The sequence below is a fragment of the Botryllus schlosseri genome, chromosome 10, assembly GCF_051294905.1.
Source record: "Botryllus schlosseri isolate E-star chromosome 10, Bs_hap1, whole genome shotgun sequence".
Lineage (NCBI taxonomy): Eukaryota > Metazoa > Chordata > Ascidiacea > Stolidobranchia > Styelidae > Botryllus > Botryllus schlosseri.
Window position 1 is genome coordinate 24,971,318 of NC_137245.1, and position 19,753 is coordinate 24,991,070.

The window sequence follows — 19,753 nt, forward strand, 5'->3', positions numbered from 1 at the left end:
ATTGAAACATACCCGACTATTTTCGGTTGAAACTCGTTGTTCTGAAGATCAGTATCAGTTTATTATTATTTTCATAATTTCAAAACATCACAAAACTGCGATAAAATGAAAAGATAGAAAGTTGTCGAAACGACTTGGAGTAGTGTTTGAAATCAGACACCCACCTATAGGCGATGTAAAAGAGGCATGCACACTGAATGAACAGTGAAGAGTGAAGCAGAGAATATAAAAGGCAAGTGACAAAATGAGATGACATGTGGCGGAAGGTGAAATCGATATACTAGGTCGTGATCCGGAAATCTCTTTGACTCTTCAAGTCTTCATGTATTAAATGCATACGCAGTGCATCTACAACGCGGACTAGAAATATTTGATGACTAAGGCAAGTTTTTGCAACATTTGCAACTTTTTTTACAGCTTCCGGCAGCTTCCTAAATACTCGTAAGATATGTAGAATGCTGTTTCAAGCTGTTTGAAGGAATCTTATAGTGCAACTTTTCGCAACTTTTGTCCATTTTTTTCATGCAACTTTTTCAACATTTTGCAACTTTCTCGATTTTTCATCAAAGTATTTACGATTCTGGTGAAATGCACGGCCGAATTTGACTGAAACACCGTAAATCAGCACCGAAGTAAGGCTTTTACGGGTATTTCGGGAGCTGAGCCTGGCCTTTTTTTCAGTCAATCTGGGAAGTTGACCTTTGCTTTAGTCAACCGAGCAAAATGTGGTCAAAATGCAACTTCTGCAACTTTTTTCAAAGATAAATGCAACTTTCCACGGATTTAACTGCAACAAAAACTTGCCCTAGTTGATGATTTGAAGTTGACTCCGATTTTCAAAGCTTAATTTTACAATTTTGTCAGGCTTTTCATAATTATTTCAATTCGAATTATGGTAGTGCCTTTGTTGGGGTGCTGCCTGCAAGAATACAATTGACCCACTGCAAAAACTTCAACATCGGATCATCCGTATCATTGCCAAAGCCCCACGGGGGCCTGGATGTGCAACTGATAAATCGCTTCTCAAAAGATTTGGTTTTCTAAACTTAGAAGATATGAGGAAGCTAGAAATTGCCAAGTTTATGTATCAGTTCCATGGCGGTCAATGTCCCTCAAATTTCAACGACTACTTCATCTTGGAGACAAAAGCGCACAAGTACAGCACACGCACGTCAACGAAGAACAACTACCATATGATCAGGACTGAATACACGAAAGCGCATTTGCTCTATCAAGTAGGCCTATGCCGGACCCCAATTGTGGAACAGCATCTCGCCTGCTATCCGACAGTCGTCGAGCATGTCCGCATTCAAGTCGAAATACAAGCAATTTCTTCTAAATCAATACTAGCCAGTCTTCAGGATTACCGGACCACGATCTAACATCGACCTCGTCCTGCGCCACAAGCCACCCCATTTTGTCGCTTGCGTTTTATATTCTCTGCATTAGGCTACTTTTCATTCAGTGTGCAGTGCATGCCTCTTATTTACTTCGCCTAGGCTAAGGTGAAGTTGTTTCGACATCTTCCTATCTTTTCATTGTATCGCAGTCTTGTGATGTTTTGGAACGATGAAAATATTAATAAACCTGATTGATTGATTGAAAGTATCAATAAAAATCTATATGACGTCAGGAGACAGCGTGACAAAATCGGGTCGCTTAAGGGCGCTCTTCGCGTATTTTATTTTTAGCTTTTGTTTACTCCTGTTGTGTGATAGATACGCGTCATGTTTCAGCCTTTTGTGTAGTTGATGGAGAGAGTGGTTACAAAAAGTGAATGACGAAACGTGTCGCAACTGGCAGCATCATTTGTGGGTGAAACTTGAAGACTTTGGCACCTAAGCGTAAGTAGGGCGAACAACTATGTGGTTATGTGTAGGGTAGGGTAACTTATTTCGTTTGAAGCGAGGTGACACTGACACAGCTGACTAAAGATTTGCGTTTTTGGAGCTTGACTATATAGTGCCTGATTTGGACAACTTGATAATTCTAGTTGTCTAATTTGACAAAAATTTAAACGAAAGGGCGGTAATCTAATTCGAATCTGATTTGTGTAGCCTATACCGTATTGTTCCTACAAGCCTCCGATTATAATTCAAATTTCTGATTTTCCTGAGTGAAAAACTTGTATAGTGCGACATGAGCCAAGATTGCAGCTCAGACATCTAGCACTTTCATGCTAATGAGGATCAACTCGAACTGGTATCATCCAAAATTTTTCGAAATCTATAAGCATAAAATGTAAAACTGGGAAAAAAGCGGTGTAACCAACCAACCACCTAAACGTAAGAACTTGAAAATTCAAGAGGCAAAAACAACGTAATCATGCTCTTGAAGCTGCACTGTATATATCTACCTGTGTGGCTTCGTATATCATGTGGGTTGATCAAATTTGCCGTACATGTATATTTTTTAGGTAATCTTTAGGTTAGGGGTAATCATTTGAATTTTCTCATACTATAGTAACACAAAGTATACAGAGACTAACATTGAGACTGGTGAATTCTTGGCGATATAATGTGTATAAACTAGTGTGTTATCATTAGGATGTATCTGCGTTACAGCGATTGATACTCCTAGAGTCGCAGACTGTAACATAGCTCGACTCTTAGGCGACTCAGGCAAGGCACCCAATAGTGTCCTCACAATCAGGCGTTTGGGTGTTCCTATTGTTCGGAACAATGAAAATTTCGAATTTTAAGAGCAATTTTGCGGGGTTCCGGTGCTCTTGCCAGAATTTATTTAATATTTTGGGAATCAGTGCAAAAGTAGCTATAAATTGAGACTGGGTTTATTAAATTTTAAGCTCTGATCACTAGCGCCAAGGTTAACTAGGCCTATATGTATATATTTATGAGAAGAATGTTGATTTACAGTTATTCACTAATTTACAGCATATTTTGAGAGCATATTTCTACGGAATGATCGTTTAACAAAATGTCAGAATCGAAAAATTTTGATGACTTTTTACATGCACTTGACGAGATCGAAGGGCAACAACCTACGACTGACTCGTGCGATTGCCCGCCGAATACGACAAACGGAAAACACTCGGACAGACACGACAAACAGGCTTGCTCTCAGTCGAAAGTCGTGTGGGAATCCGAAACCAGAAAGTCGAAATTCAAAAGGAAACCTCTTCGTTATTCTCTACAAAGGCCTGGATTTATTTACAAGAAAAAGAACTTAACCAATTCGTCATATCTTGATAATAACTTTTGGGAATACACGAGAGGCAGGCAAGTCTTTAAATCGCCGTCTTTCAAATACAAAGCTAAAGTGAAAAGTTTGACCGCGCATTCAACGATGATTCTAGAAGATATGTGTAACCTGAGTTTGAACACAAAGCCGCTATCGCCAATCAAACAAAGTTCTGTCGCTGATTCGGTGCAGACGTTCTTGCCTTTGACGCCGTCTACTTCACTTGTTTATCATTCGTCTCCGAAATCGCTCAGAAAGTGCAAAAGTCTGTTGAGCCCTAGCAGATTCGTGAACAAATGTGATCAAGAACACACGCAGAAATCACTCTTCTCATCTGCCAACTTGCCGGAAACTACGTTTCAACAATTAGCCAGCAATTCGAACATGTCTCATCGTAGTAAATACCAACGGTTATTGGCTGATTTTGAAGGTAGCCGGTATCAACAAATACTTGATGGCTATCGCGATCCGTCGAGCAATAAGGAAACTGAAGATCAAGACGTAACAGCTCCAACTGTAGGACCCAAGGTGAACGTAGACCGTTCTTGCTCTTATGAAGCGAGGATGTGCGATCAGGATTTCTCGACGGAAGAACTGTCTTTACGCATGGAGGATACGTTGTTTTTACCGAAGAAGATGTCTTCAATGGCCGAGATGATGTACACGTAGCTGTGTTGCAACTTGGGCTGATTCGAGTCAAGTAATGAGGATGATTTTTTGAGTACTGAGTCTTGAGTTGATTTATCTTCTAGAATCTTAAGTTTCAGAATCGAATCATTCTGGTACTCGCTTTCGCTCAGCTCTATTGGCACTTGTACTCTATCGCTACACTGTGTTAATCAACATTTTGAAGACAGATATCTTGTAAGATGCTTGTATACGGCGTCTGTGTTTTGTGTGCTATTTTGCTATTGAATATCTGTGGCTTTTTCGTGACATCTGCGTTGTCTATCATGGCTTGCTTGAACTCCGCAGAATCAAACGTCATCTACTGCATGCGTGGTTATTTTACTCGGTTGTATTGGCAATAAATGTACCAGTTTTTGTGCAAATGGTGTTACTGTAGTGCACCCCCGGGTACTCGGAATACATGACTGAGTAATTATTATCGATACACATAGATTGGGATTGTATTGATATGTCTATACTCTACCTACAGTTATATCAATTAGTCATAGCCTCGCGACATTAGTTGATGAAATGATCATAAACTACGAAACTCTATATCTGACATCATACTCATCTGTACACATTGATGACAATAAATGTTTTAATCATTGACAAGGGATAAATATGTTTTGAACTACGATATAAAAACTACTTAACCGTATGCGATGGTGTCGTATTCCTCTAAACTATGTCTGATATCACGCTAGTCGGTACACAACACACATTGATAAAAGATTTCAAACATTGACAGAGATAAATATTTTGTACTAAGCAATAAAATTTAGTCAACCGCATGTGATATGATTTTTCACTACAATTTTTTGAACTAAGCTATTATAACTACTCAATCGCAGGCGATGCGACTAAGGAGATGACAGACCAGAATCACTACTGGTGGTACTGCCAGCAAAAGATTGTGATTGAGCAGCGCATGGAACTGCGATCAGGATCAATTAATTAGTAGTTCCTCAGATCAAAACACCACTAGATGAGATACAATGACAAGATAGGAGGGTGTTGAAACAACTTCATGTTGTCCTGCAATCAAACACCCACCTTGGCCTAGGTGGAGCATGTAAATAAGAGTATTAGGATAAGATAACGTGATGAAAAGGACAGCTAGCCTGAACTCTTTATAGTTGCTTTACATCAGAGTATGCGACACAGTGGGAAACGACAGTTGACTGTGGTGCATAACCAGAGGTGGTCAAAGTAGTCACTGTCGCTACTCAAGTAGAAGTAGAAGTAACGCCGGAATTTCTACTCAAGTAGAAGTAGAAGTGGTGGTTCATAAGTAAGTAAGTAAGTAGGTATTTTACGCTTATTTGTGCCTACAAAACTGAAAACTGTCAAGTAGAAGTAGAAGTAGTCTAAAATCATAACTACTTAAAAAGTAGTGTGGGAAGAAAAAATCTACTTCAAGTACTTCAAAAAGTAGAAGTACTTTGTTACTGACCACCTCTGTGCATAACCTTAAAGCTAATGGAACCCTGATCCTAAACCACATGCTCAAGTTTCACGTACCAAAGAATCACACGCCGTATCTTACATGTTTTTTCTTGCCTGTCAGTTATGAATTTACCACAGATTCATCGAGACTGGAGCTTTGTACTATTGCAAATGGGGTTGGGAACCAAGCTTCCAAGTAAAAGCAGCTCAGCAATGTATGTAGGGCGTAGGCTACTAAGCTTAATTTGGAACTATACTCCACTAGGACATCACAAGCCAGAGATTTTTATCCGAATAGCGACTATGTTCTGTAAATCATCGTGGGTTGCCAATATATCTGGCAACCGTACCCTTGGGTACTAACAGGCCCTTACACTACATCGAAATCGGTAACACAACAACACAAGAGAGACATAATTTCATTGAAGAGTAAATGTATTACAATGCTGCATATAGCACTAACGATAATTGCCATCTCACACAAATGCGGAGAATATTAAACAATTCTCTGATCTGAAACCTTCTAAATGTCATTTTGCACACCATATCACGAGTAAGAGCAAGTTGTTTACGTCATTACATGGAACTGTACCACTTAAAGCAAGAATATGCTGAAACCGTGCCCTGTAAAACGAATACCGTCAACAACTAGACTTATTCACACGTATTGCATTAGGCTAAAATCAAAATTAACGCCATATTAGTACAAGATTCAGGATTGGATAAGCACAAAATTGACAACACAGATTGCACCAATCAATGAGTTCAAGGCATCAACTTGGAGACGCCAAAACAATATCCAGTCAGCGACATTCCCGCATGGTGATCATCCTCTTTGTAGTCGCAACAACGTTGTACAATGCCATGCAGTTGTCTTTCATTCCGTTCCGAAATAGCGATCTCCAAAATTACCTAAAAAACGAATTATATATTAGTGCTAACCTATCTGAATAGAAGAGCTTCTTGGAGGTACAGAACTTCAATATACAATTGAATAATATCTTCATATGGAAATAAACCCAGATATTTTTGGCACTCGTCAGCAACTAGTGAGAATTAAGACCGTTGTATATCAACAATTGTATCACCAACTAGGATGTCATTGGCATGTAAATTCTAGCTTAATCTACTATTATTAGACCGTACACTAGGGTTCTTCGAAACTGACTTTTTTTCTCAAATCGTACTAGCTACTTAATAAAATTGTTAGGTTACCTTATTTAAGCCTACACACCAAATTTGGTTCGATTCCAATCAGTAGCCGCATTGCTACAGGAGAAGAAAGTTTCTATTTATTATATTAAAATAAATAACGGAAAATTTTCTGTTCACCCCATGAAAGTGTTAGGTTGTCTATAGAAACGACGTTCAACAAAATTTGGTTCAATTCCAACCAGTCGAAGCGGAGTTATTGCAGTCGAAAAATTTGAATTATGAATGAAATAGTATTTACGGTGACCAATTCTTTGATTATTTATTATAGTTGTGACCGCCGTAAATACTATTTTATTCAAATTCAAATTTTTGGACGGCAATAACTCCGCTTCGACTGGTTGGAATTGAACCAAATTTGGTGTGTAGGCTTAAATTAGGTAACCTAACAATTTTATCAAGTAGCCAGTGCGATTTGAGAAAAAAGTCATTTTTGAAGAGCTCTACCGTACACACCAACAAAGGGATTTTGTGTATAATCTAAAATAGTACATCGAACTTACGCCATTTGTTTGCCTCGGTCACTCGAATTTCCATGCCAGTGACTTAATATTTAGTGATATGATTGTTTGTTGATATAAAAAGTACCAAAACTTCGCTACTAGTTGGTGACGATTACCCCTGACGAGTGTCAGCCAAAAATATCCGGGTTCATCTCAATATGAACACAGTATTCAATTGTATATTAACCTATTGTGAAACACAGTACAAATAGAAACACATTCACTCACCGATTCCCGGGACAATGTGGAAATCTGAGGTCAGTTCTTTGTCGACTAACGTCGTGACGATTTTGACTTTGGGGAACGCGTACGCGACGGAATGAATTCCTGATTCCGCCATGAGCAATGTCACGAGAAGTATATTCTCTTCCTGAAAAGTGAGAATGATAGTGTAACGGCAGTGGATATCAAAATTAAAAAGCAGCATCAACCAAACAACAGACATGAGTATATTGGCTGCATTTGTGGGTGAAACATCACAGGTGAAAAGTACTCTAGTAGACTAGACCGAGGGGGTTGCAGATTTTGGGCAGTTCATTTAGTGGTGGCTAAATTAGAAAAGGTAGAAATAACAGTTAGTGACACTACAAATCAGCGAAACCTTAAAAATAGGCAGTCTCACAGTTTCACTCGTAAAAGTGACGCGAACGTATTCAATTCGCCACCGAGTCAAGTCCGAGTCCAAATCAGTGAGTAGAGAGAGGGTCGAGTCATAGTGTTGTGACTCGAGTCTGAGTCCAAGTCATTGCGTTCACTGTTCAGTTTTGAGTTCAACCCACATTTTCAACTCTGCTCAAGTGATATAGAATGGCTCGCATTCATAATATCGTCATTTTCCTCATCCTTAACAGTTTCTGGCACTATTTTTCAAGTATCAGAACTGATCGACGACATACCAATCATGTGGTGACTTACTACTCTTCGAAGTTACAATGAAATGTCTGCGTTTGAAAAAATGACTCGAGCCAAGTCGAGTCACCAAAAAATCGTGACTTGAGTCATTGCTACCTTGGCAACTAGGTAAAACCTACTCATAGGATTTCAACATCCCCTAGCATGTTCAAGTAATACATTTTTGTTAAAGAGAAATTTTTCTCACTTCAACATCATGATCCAGCAGAACTCTAATAGCCATCATGGCCGCTGCGCCCGTAGCTACCGACGCATCCATCAAAATCACGTGGTCGTTCCGAATCTTTCTGGGCAGTCGCAGGTAATGCAGCTGTCGCAATAGAACAGATTTAGCACCGTTTGATACCATGTATGTAATGCCAACTGACTTCGGGCTCTCCCGTCGATGAGTTAGTCTGGATTAAAATCTTGCCGAGTCGTATGTCTCTTGTCACGGAAAACAAGGCAGACTCCATCGTCTCTCCAGCTCTCAGTATTGACACACCACACAGCTGAAATACAATCATACTATGAGGAGCGGCTGAATAATTGATAGGGTTGGTGAGCAAAGAGTATTTATCATGATAGCTTTAGCAAAGGTGATTCAATCGGGACTACCTTCACATTTTGTTAGATTGATCATTAGTCAACAATTGCCAATGGCTGATATTAATGAAAATGACCACTAACTGATCAAGTACAAAATAACGCAATGAAAAGTCTAAAAAATATTCAAGTGGCTATCAGATTATCGGAGGCAGCTAATCTCAAAATAGCAAGAACATATGCCTATGCGATTAACCCAAAACGTCTGACAGCACTAGAAATCGGTACAGATCTTTAAAAACATATTCAGTTGCCGTGATACAGGGGCTACTTCACAGGATTCTCACAACAATTTCCTCACAAGATCCCTTGCTACTTTCAAAATAGATGTGGTAGTATTTCAAAAACATAAATACACGAAAAAGTGGGCGTGCTTCGCTATTGACAACCTCGGCTAGGTAGTGAAGGAGCCAAGTTCGTTGTTAAATTCAATCACATACCCCATTTCCGCTGAACTTCCGGCCGTGATATTGCGTTCCTTGCGGCGTGTTTACGATATGCTCGTGGTGAGGCAGAAACGACAGCGCATACTCAAACAGCAGTCTCATCAGACGTTTCGAATAGAAGATAAACTCATCTCGGTTAGTCCGTCGATCTCTGTCAAGATAGGAATAGGACGTGATATATTTTGTCCTTGATGTTTTTGCGGCATACGCACCGACTCGTGATATACATACAGACGATCTGTGCATATGCATACCATGAGTGCATTAGGGTTGCTCAAAAATAACTTTTTTTCAGGGTTCTGGGGATTCGCTTGAATCCTCATGCTTAGCACTACACAACATATAATTGTAATTAGATTCTAATGCCGGTAATCTAATTCTAATATAATTTGTTTAATGTTTCTTTGCTTCAATTAGAATTCTAATCTGATTTATCAATCTTTTCTTTGCTATTATCCTAATTCTACTCTGATTTGAAAGAAAAACGTGGCTCAAATTCTAATTCTAGTTTAATTTAGCTGAAATTTTGCTAGTAGTGACCAGGCCATAACGAATTAACGATGTTCCAAGACGCACCTCAGTATGGTATGGATTCCTTGAACTTGCGGGGTTGCTTCTATCACGTTCAACGTGGCTGGCAACGGCTGCCCCAGGTGTGCGGTGGCTAACTGGCTCCTATCACAAAATAGTGAATAGGTCAAACTAAATTGTGCTAAAAGTGCTCAGTTTATGATGCATCACCCCAAGGAAAGGAAATCACAGGACCACTACAACTACAAAAAGAAACCATGAAAATCAAAAGTAAGGCCGCAGTAAATTAGCAACGAACAAAAATTGATTATTTTACAACATTGGTCTTGAAATATTATCACAATCACAGTAATTACAAATTTCGGATGGCATCACACACATTTTTACAATTCCACTAACATCATTCAATAATCTCACTCGTTCGTTCAGTTATATCGAAACTAAAATACATTGGAATTTCGTCATCCATTCATGTTTATATATAATGATGGACAAGTTTGAAAATTTAGTCGATGGTCAGAATGACAAAGGATATTCGATATAGCCATAAATTTGAAACTATGTTCCATGATTGACGTAGTGTGGTTGCAGCTATTTCACATATAAAATGATGTGAATTCAATTATCTTCACTTCTATAGAAATTGGTATCACAAAACTGTGTAACAGAAGACATAAAAAGAACTCTAGCAGTATTTAAGTACTCAAAACATGCAGATGTAATTCATCATTGACATTGATTGTAAATCATCTACAGTTAGACACAAATTGAGGGAACTCATTAGTGGTGTGAAGAACAGTAAATCTTACGGAGAAGTACCAGTATGCCTCTGAAACGAAAAATAAAAATTATTCAACGACAACAAATTATTAATACAATTACTATCACAACAACTTTTACTCAAATATTTCGATCACTCGACAGCACATTCAATTATGTCATGCAATTTCCAGCCACTTGATGAGACGACCAATATTACCTGAAGTTCAAGTTCCGCTAAAATCGCATCCAAAAAATATGCATGAACGATTTTTCATTATTATTCGAGCCCATGTGACCCAGTCATTCGATTAGATGTGAAATTATTGTGATTCAAGCTACAGTCGTCAATCGGGACAAATTGATACAAATAGATACGTTGAATGTCTATCCTCATTTGCTTAGTTGATAAATACCATCATTTTACGTTCATAATGATCAGTGAATTTTTGGTAATTTTGATGACCAATTCCAAATGTGTATTGTGATTTCAATGGTCATAGCCATGGCAAAATCCTTCAGCAACTAAACTGATATCGCATATTTGTTACAGTGAGAAAATTCCAACACGTACTTTTTGGTATGAGGAATAATGCCAGTTTGCAGTTTCATTCTGTTCGAAACAAGATTTGTCAAAATCCCAATTACATTAACTTACATATCATTCATGATTGCTCATGAGTATAGTCAAGTATTCGCAGTGTGCAAAGTGAGAATTCGTGAATCGCAGATTTCAGGATAAAATCCTGTACTAACCTCTTCGAGTCTTTTATGAATATGTTGCACGATCAAGTCTATCGCGACCTCGTTTTCACCGCCTGAAAAATACCACATCCGTTTATTATTAAAAATTTCCATCCGATCGACACACCCCAAGATTGCGATACAATGACAAGACATTATTGCCGTGCTAACCATAACCATGATAGGCTTAATCCATTCTAGGCCAGGGACATTATTCTACACAGAGGCAGTGGCAACCTAACAATGCAATCGGTGAATCCCCAGAATACAGTAAAATAAGTAATTTTGAACAACCTTACATCATCCGTCTCTGATTTCATTGAGTCATTTAGAATTGCTACTGTATCTTCATAATCTTGGTTGGATTTCAGAGACTTCCTTCATGTTCTCAATACCCTACAGTTTCAGACACCAAGCTACTGACGATAGCCTAAAAATTCCACTTTTACGTAGCAATATATCAATGATTCTTCGATAGTCGTGGTGATGCATTAGCCTACTAGTGATTTCACTTGAAGCAATGTTCAAAGAGTATTGTTATAAGCTAAATGGGCCGAGTTATGTCTAGGTGTCTGGTGTGGAAGAAATGAATGAATTTCCCCGTGTTTGCAAGGCTAGTGAACGCTTCACCTCTAGGTACCACAATGTCCGCATATTGTATCGTTGGTTCAATGAATTTTTCAAAGGCAGGCTTCACAAACTTGTTATACTGATGCAGAACCCCCTGAAATAAAACCCAACAGGTAAAATTAATACTGATTATTGAAAATTTTGAGATATACCTTGAGATTACGTCCTCGGCCTGTGATATCTCTTTTCAATCGTCTCGCCAGCCTTATATCGGAGTCGGTATCAACGAATATCTTCATATCCAATAGCTGAACAATCAAAGTCAGGAGATGAATACACCGTATTTGAAGTCTACAGTCAGGCAGGCCTGTATATCGAAATTTATACAGAGCCTACCGTACATTAGAGCTCTTCAGCAATAACTGCAAATCAAATTTGGCTCAATTCCAACCTGTAGAAGCATTACTATTAGACTAGAAAGTTTTAGATTTAATAAATAAAAACAAATTAATTTCATATTTTCCTTCTGACTTCTGAAAAGTAAGTAGTTCTAGTTTCGAGTTTTGAAAAGTGAGTACTGGTACTTCTAGTTCTAGTTCTAGTTGCGAGTTTTGAAAAGCTAGTGGTTTGTATAAGAATGTATGTCAAGCCAGATTCAACTAAGCATAATGAGTAAAACAATGCAAAGTATCATACCTTTCGAAGCTCTGGTCTTACAAATGACATGATGCCTTCGAATATAACAACGTTCGCTCCGTATAGTATTTTCTGTTCAAAATAGCAATGGCGTCGTCATTTCCACACAAAAACCCCTTTTGTTTTCGATTCATTACCGTTTGCTTTTTCCTCGCGTGCGTCGTGAAATCGTAAATCGGTATCTCCACACTTTTGCCCTTTTTCAGTTTTTCCAGCGTCTCGCAGCAGAGATCAAAATCGAAAGCGTCCACGTGGTCAAAATTGTATTCGTTGCGCCCCGCCTGTTCATGCTGCTCCGGAGTTAGCACCTTCATAAGAAAATGTTTAAAAAATCGCTCGCAATCACAAACACATCCTTCAAGTTAATAAGATTGAGCAAATCACCAAATCATTCCACTTGCCATAACCTATTTTAGATAACCATGCTATCTGCTATTCTCTCTTTTCATTTGTGTGATAAATCATGGATGTGCATTAGGGCTGTTCAAAAATAACTTATTTTTCTGGATTCCAGTCGTTCAGTTATCAAATTGTCAGGTTACCCTAAAAAACGCTGCACACCAAATTTGGTTCAATCCTAACAAGTATAGGGCTCCGCAGATCCAATTACAAAAAGTTATTTTTGAACAGCCCTGATGTGCATGGACTAGCAACCGGAAAACCTAAATTTCGTATGGCTACCCCAATCACCATGAAATTTTCACAGTCGCTAGATGTCGCTATGCTACATACAAAAAAAAACAATAAATTTGGTTCTACTCTGCATGTTGTGGCATAGTGGATTCGAAGGACATAAAATGCACCGACACCGGGAATGCAAAATCTCGAAATTGCGAAGCCTTTTTGCCGATTTAACGCCTTCTATAGGAAGTACCAGGACAGTACTGTGCTATGCTAAAATTTGAAAGAATATATGATACCCATCTCGGAGAAATTTCATTTCAAAATTGAAAATTCAAATTTTTGTCATAAATTTGCAGTAAGTTGGCTGTAACTCTCAGCATGGTAGACCTATGTGAAAAATCGTTTAGCATAGCACAGGTCTGAATGTCAGCTTTCCACAAAACCTTGAGTGAATCATTTAGGACAAATATTTCATTCAAATTTCTGGTTTATCGTGATGCGACGTAACAAAATTTTATAATTGAGAAAAACACCTACAAACATTTGCAAAGTAAAAAGTCAATGAACAACTATTACCGATGTAATGATAAGAATGAGCGCAAGAATGCTTGAATGACAACAATCTAACAAATTTGTACCCGTAGTATAGATAGGATAGATATATTTTATACTGGTCAAACCTTATATTTTATAAAGTTATCAGACAAAATAAGCGATCTTTTGGTTCAAACTAAAAAAAAAAAAAAAAATTTGCAGTTTTTAGTTATTGTTTGGGTGAAATACGCCCATGAGGTGACAGCAGAGATACAATATTAATATTTCCTACCAGAAAAAAAATCGTCCCTAAATACTACCAAAGTTATTTTATTTATATTCAAACTCCAGCAGTACCTTGTAAAAAGAATCCATTGACATGAGCACCACCCACGGGAAATCCAACAATTCAATAATCTTTGTAGCAACTGTTGTTTTTCCAGAAGCGCTACCACCAGCAAGGCCTGAAAAAAAGTATTTTTCAATGATGCAAGCATCTTTACCATAAGAAACGATCAATTTATACCAATCACAAATGCTTCCTTGAATTCCCCTTGCTCGTTATACCAAGGTGGTCTCCCGGCAGTGTAAATAGTCTTCTTACTAGTTCTTATGACGGCCTGTAAATAACAGTTATACCGTAATTACATGTCAAGAACATACAGAAGATGCAACTTGATTTCTGCACCAAACTACTACACTATGCAAGAAGACAGGGTAGCTTATCATGCTCAAAGCTCATTATCACCCAGAAAAGCTTCAAGATAAGATATATAGCCTCAAGGTTACTCTTGAACTCTTGATTTTGATACATAAACTGCGGATCAATCGGCCACTTTCAACCCCCTTTTATACATAAAAACGGGGATAAACTGTTAATAAACTTATAGTGGAATTGGTAGCAACGTCACATGTGACTTTCCGGCTAATCCCACAATTATTCTATCCACAGAATCTTTCTGCCACACGCAACTTATTGCCGAATACAACCACTGTTTCCAGTCTGGTATAAACTGTACTAGTTTTGACAACAAATGACTCGCACTTTTCGCATTTGTTTCAAGCAGAATTCATATCACGCTAGGTGACTATATAGGGTGATATAGATCATCCACTACATCTCTAGTTGTCATTCAGTGAAGAACACAACGCTTCACACTACTGCACCCTGATATTAGTTACACAATGTATGACGTCGCTCTATCGCTTGTAAAGTATAAAAAGCAAGGCTTGAAAGAAATTCATTGCTAAACCTACTTTGCATTGACATCTAATTAAACTTGGTGCGTCTTGAGTAAAATCTGTGGATTCAAGAAGGTCTCGTACACACAGGAGAGGACTTCCAGGTTACTTGGCCAGTCAACTCAACCTAATACTTTTATTAGCTCTACTTCTATTTCAGGAATAAATCTGAAAAATAGCTGCACTACTCGAGTGCTCAAGGTGATAGGGCAAGTTTTGCAACTTTTTTTATAACTTCAGGCAGCTTCCTAAATACTTAGTTATAGTTATGTAGTATGGTGTTTCATGCTGTTTGGAGTTATCTTATATTGCAACTATTTTGATTTTTCATGCAACTTTTGACAACTCTTTTCGATTTTTTATGCAACCAACTTTTTACTGAAAATATTTGGCACTATATGTAAATAGATCGCTTGATTGTTTCACTGCCGTTTAAATTTGCGGTCTTTTCCGAGTTGACGTACATTCAGGTTAGACCGGCCAAAATTATATTTTCAATGGTCAATTTTTTCAGGCTATTCAGTTTGTTGAAATCTCCAACATTGAGTTTTGCTACAGTGTCTTGGATACGGAACGATTAATGTATCTCATACCCTAGTAATTTCAATTAAGGAACTTGCCCAAAAATGCAACTTTTGTGAAAATTGAATGCAACTTTTGGGAAAAATAAGTGCAACTTTCCACGGATTTGACTGTAACAAAAATTGCCCTACTAATCATACTTCGCTCGACACACTGGAGTTGCGTTTCCTGCTGAGTCTGGCCGGAACATTTCGCACGAAAGTTGAGTCATCAAGTTCATCTGCTTCATCACTAGATAGAAATTACTGTTCTTTCAACATTGTAGCCTTAAATATGAATTGTAATGAGCAAAACACCTGTTTGATCTCGAAGACATACGACGTTCCTTTGCTGGTGATTGATGCTCTTGATTCATTGCATCATTTGTATGCAATACCGACCAAAAACTGAATTCAAGTCACAATTATTAAAATATTACAGTGAGTTATGTCATGTCAATAATAAAGGACAACATATATAACTTCAACAAGATCCCAGTGTCTGCATTAAGGAATGAACGAGTTACTGTGTCACACATTTCAAATCCACACATTGACAGCTTAAATTCAAAATGATTTCGGTTAAAGGGTTCATAATCACTGTTGAATTCTCATAGCTAATAATGCGTAGGGATTCCCATCCACTATACATCATATCCTTAACGCTAAGGACAAAGCGTATTTTCCAAATTGTAAATGCAAATGTCACTCCCGTTAAAACTATATGATAGAGGCATAAAGCTATGTGAATCTGACACGAAAATGATGAGGGAATCGACATCATCGACACCAATTAAAGAGAGACGAAATTTAGCCAAAAAGGCCCTGACACAGAAAGAGCACAGAATATATGCCCGCGATTTGCTGTGTCATAATACCGAAAATCGACGAATTGAATGCAGATCATTACCGAAATACCGGTAGTTATTTAAATAAACCATTCGTCATACAGAGCGACAGAATTGCAGCTAACAATAACTTCATATTAATATTTTCTATCGCAATCTTGGGCACTTGTGGTGTTTAGTAGTGACGAAATTATGAATAAACTCAATTGAAAAGCGTATTTTCGGTACATTGTCTACTCCTAGCTGATTTCTGTTTTATTGTGTTCTCCTGCAACCCCTGCGCGAATCGTGTTTATTGAGGCATGCAAAATTCGACAATCGGTTCGATATTGGAAAACAGGAGTCTCGGGCCCTAGAATAAAAAGGACGTACTTTATTTGTGTTTTTGATGTTTTTCGGCATATACACCGACTCATGATACACATACACAGGATCTGTGCATATGCATACCATGAGAGGTGAGAGCATGATGTGCATATGTCGCTGGACAAGGAAGGTACAGATATAGCCTATACGGCTTTCCAAGTCTTGCACCACCCCTCCATGCTATCCCAGTAATGCATAAGCGCCAAGCAGGGAAGTCATGGATACCAGTGTTACTAATTAGGTCCTTGGTCTGACCAGGCCGGGGATCGAACCCACGACCTAGCGTAGGGTTACCATATTTTTGTGAAGCAAATTCCGGACACATTTTAGTGCCCACTAGCGGATTTTAAAATGAGGTGTAAAAAATGAGGTGTTTATATAGCTCAGTGGGTGTAACTCATTGGCCGTGAATATGACGTCACACTGGCAAAGCATTGCCCATCGAATGTACACTAGGGTTGTTAAAAAAAAACTTTTTTTTCCAAATCTCACTCGCCTAGTGACTAAATCGTCAGGTTGTCCAAGAAAACGACGCACACCAAATTTGACTCAATTCCAACCAGTCAAGGCCGTGCAATCTTGAATTGAAATTTTTAATTTATTAATAAAAATTGAAAAAAAAATTCTCAAATTTTTCTGTCAACCCCATGAAATTGTTGAGCTGTCTTCAAAGACGATGCAAAACAAATTTGAGTCAATTCCGAATTGTAGAAGCGGAGTTATTCGCGTTTTTCGTTGATAATTGTCGGATTATCCTTGATCCGGGGATTTCATCCAACCAGAATACATAACACACGGCAGTGGTGGTGGCAATGTTCCCTCTTAGCTGCGCACGTGCGCAAATGCGCAGTGCTGAAACGGTCTCTGCGCACAGAAAATCTAGGCTGCGCACAAAAAATCCGAAGTGATGATTTTTTTTCAGTCGCTGAGCACTGTTGTCCAAGGGACCGCGCAGGCACGCAGAAAAATTATAGGGAACGTAGCCAGGTGAAAATAGTGCTATCGCTGAAGCCTGAAGTCGAGGTACAAGTGCTGCCCGCAAAGGTAGATATTGCGCTCCGTGAAGAGATAAGAATCTGCAATCACGTGCGCCTCACGAACGAGATTTTTCTCTTAGTATGGTCTCGTACGCGTGAGCGATACTGATTTCATTTCAATAGCGCAATCTTTTCTAGGAATGGCAAAATAACATAGTTTAACAAAGTTATAAATAACAATGGGCTAGCTCAAAGTTAATCTGCGAGAAACTAACGAATAGTCTTTTCCGCGTGGCATGAACATTGCGTAAGATTTACTGTACAATTAAATGGCGTGAATTTTCGAAGTCAGCACCTCCATCAGGCGAGTCTGATCACGTATGGTGAGATAGGATAATATGCAAGTCAAATTAACTAATAAGTGCGATTCGTTTAACATGAAATGGTTGTCGGAGCATGTGAAAACGGAAGAAAAAATTGTAAAATTGGTTGAGAATTTTTCTATTTCGAACGAGAAAGGTCTGCTCTGTAAAATATGTCTAGAAGCATAATATGGAAAAGAATAGCATACATTTTCTTAGGAAAGCCACCGCACTCGAACTGAAGCCAAATCATCCTCAAAATATGCACCAAAGCACACGTGCAATATCCGTGATGCCGAGGTTTATTGCCATTGCGCGTGAATGTTTCTTAACCCTTTGCGACACCACAGAGTCGCACGTGTGTTATGGTGCAGATCCCGAAAATATTTAAACGCGGTGGCTTTCTGAAAATAAATGTCCTCAATGGCTTAACTTCAAGTCGAGACCACATCATGTTTAGAGCGTAGTTCCCCTTCTTTACTCATAATGTGATTATTTGGTGTCATGCAATAAAACTAAATGCAAATGCTGTACTTGGATTATATCAATGGATCATGTGACTCGAATGGATGCACGCACGTCTGGGTTACGCACAGGACCATAACTGCCGCACCCCAAACCCCCCAAGTGAGGGACCCGATCTCAAAGGGGAGCCAAAATTATTTCGTGAATAAACATGAATCATGAAGTATTTTTTTAGAAATTTATGCAACTTTTCAAAGAAGAAATGACAATTTGAAACCGTGTACGTCTTAGTTAAGTACGTTTGGGCGATTTCAATATCTTCTGACACAGCAGATAGGAGGACACGAAATAGCATCATGTACCGAAGTCATTATACCAACGGGTACGCCTGAAGATGTTTGATTATTATTTAGAGGTCCTACCTTTTCGAACACACTTCACTCAATCAGCTCTACCGGTAAATCTGATTACGTGAGCAGAGAGAGGATAAATAATAATAGCAATATATATGCAATTCCCGATCATATTGACCGATTCAATCATGAATTATATAAAATTTTCGCGCTTCGCGCGTGTAGGCTATACACCCACTAAAGGGACACCCAATGTATATGATAAGTTGCGGCCAAAAACGTAGTTGCCGTTTAATTGTCCATAGGCGCGTAAATGGCTAGCGCTGAATATTCTTGTCTCTGCGATCTGAGCCCCACAGGACAAATGTCATCCCGCAGGGAACATTATTAGCCAGTAGTGAAATACCAATTTGAAATCGTGTACGTCTTTTAGTATAGTACGTTTGGGCGATTTTAAAATCTTTTGAAATATTAGACAGCAGGAGGTCACAAAATAACACCATGTAACGAAGTCATTATACCAACGGGTACGCCCGAAGATGTTTAACTATTATTTAGGAGTCCTACGTACTTTTCCAACACTCCTCATTCGTCTCTACCGGTAAATATGATTGCGTGGGCAGAGAGAGGATAAAATTTGATAACAATATAGATGCAATACCCGATTATATTGACCGATTCAATCATGAATTATAGTAATTTTTCGCGCATTGCGCTCTTAGGCGATGCAAGCTCTGTCACTAAACAGACACGAAATGTAGACGATAAATAGCGGCAAAAAGCGTATAGCTTGAGGGGTGTGTGTGGGAGGTGAAGCCACCCAGAAGTTCGGTTTATCACCCTATAGGGGGCCCAAGACCAACGCTTATTTTTTCTTTTCTTTTTTTTTTTTTGGGGGGGGGGGGGGGGTGCGGGAAGGGGGCTGAAGAAGTAGTGCTGTTACGGTCCTGCCCAGAACACGGCGTCGGTCCCAAACCCGAGTTGTGGAAGCGAGGGCATGTGGCGGAAAATTTCAGCCACATCATGATGATGATGCGTATCGCGGAGTACTGCACCTCTGGACAACTCTCACCCGAGAGAATTCAACAAGGATTCTCTCTCTCTCATTGTATTAATTATATCGTTAATGGGGTAGCCTACGTAGT

General features: G+C 38.8%; 2 protein-coding genes across 3 annotated transcripts; one reads left to right on the plus strand and one right to left on the minus strand.

Moving 5' to 3' along the window:
• The first annotated feature begins 1,788 nt into the window (after nt 1–1,788).
• LOC145448300 (uncharacterized) lies at nt 1,789–4,253 on the plus strand. Its single transcript, XM_080326670.1, has one exon. It carries the CDS (start codon nt 2,938–2,940, stop codon nt 3,868–3,870), a length of 933 nt encoding a protein of 310 aa, XP_080182796.1. The 5' UTR covers nt 1,789–2,937; the 3' UTR covers nt 3,871–4,253.
• Nucleotides 4,254–5,968: 1,715 nt separating this feature from the next.
• On the minus strand, nt 5,969–16,339 carry LOC145448299 (uridine-cytidine kinase-like 1). 2 transcript variants are annotated; one of them, XM_080326669.1, is made up of 16 exons: nt 15,556–16,339; nt 15,400–15,490; nt 13,962–14,055; nt 13,793–13,899; nt 12,415–12,585; nt 12,278–12,349; nt 11,794–11,889; nt 11,642–11,735; nt 11,024–11,085; nt 10,488–10,504; nt 9,554–9,652; nt 8,972–9,128; nt 8,315–8,437; nt 8,134–8,256; nt 7,263–7,404; nt 5,969–6,231 (listed from the first exon to the last, which is right to left on the minus strand). In XM_080326669.1, the coding sequence occupies exons 1-16, from the start codon at nt 15,612–15,614 to the stop codon at nt 6,197–6,199; spliced, it is 1,542 nt and encodes a 513-aa protein (XP_080182795.1). In that variant the 5' UTR covers nt 15,615–16,339; the 3' UTR covers nt 5,969–6,196. The 2 variants fall into 2 exon arrangements, with proteins under 2 accessions (XP_080182795.1, XP_080182794.1); XM_080326668.1 differs by lacking the exon at nt 10,488–10,504 and adding an exon at nt 10,318–10,337 and having other exon boundaries at nt 15,556–16,336.
• Between the last annotated feature and the right edge of the window lie 3,414 nt (nt 16,340–19,753).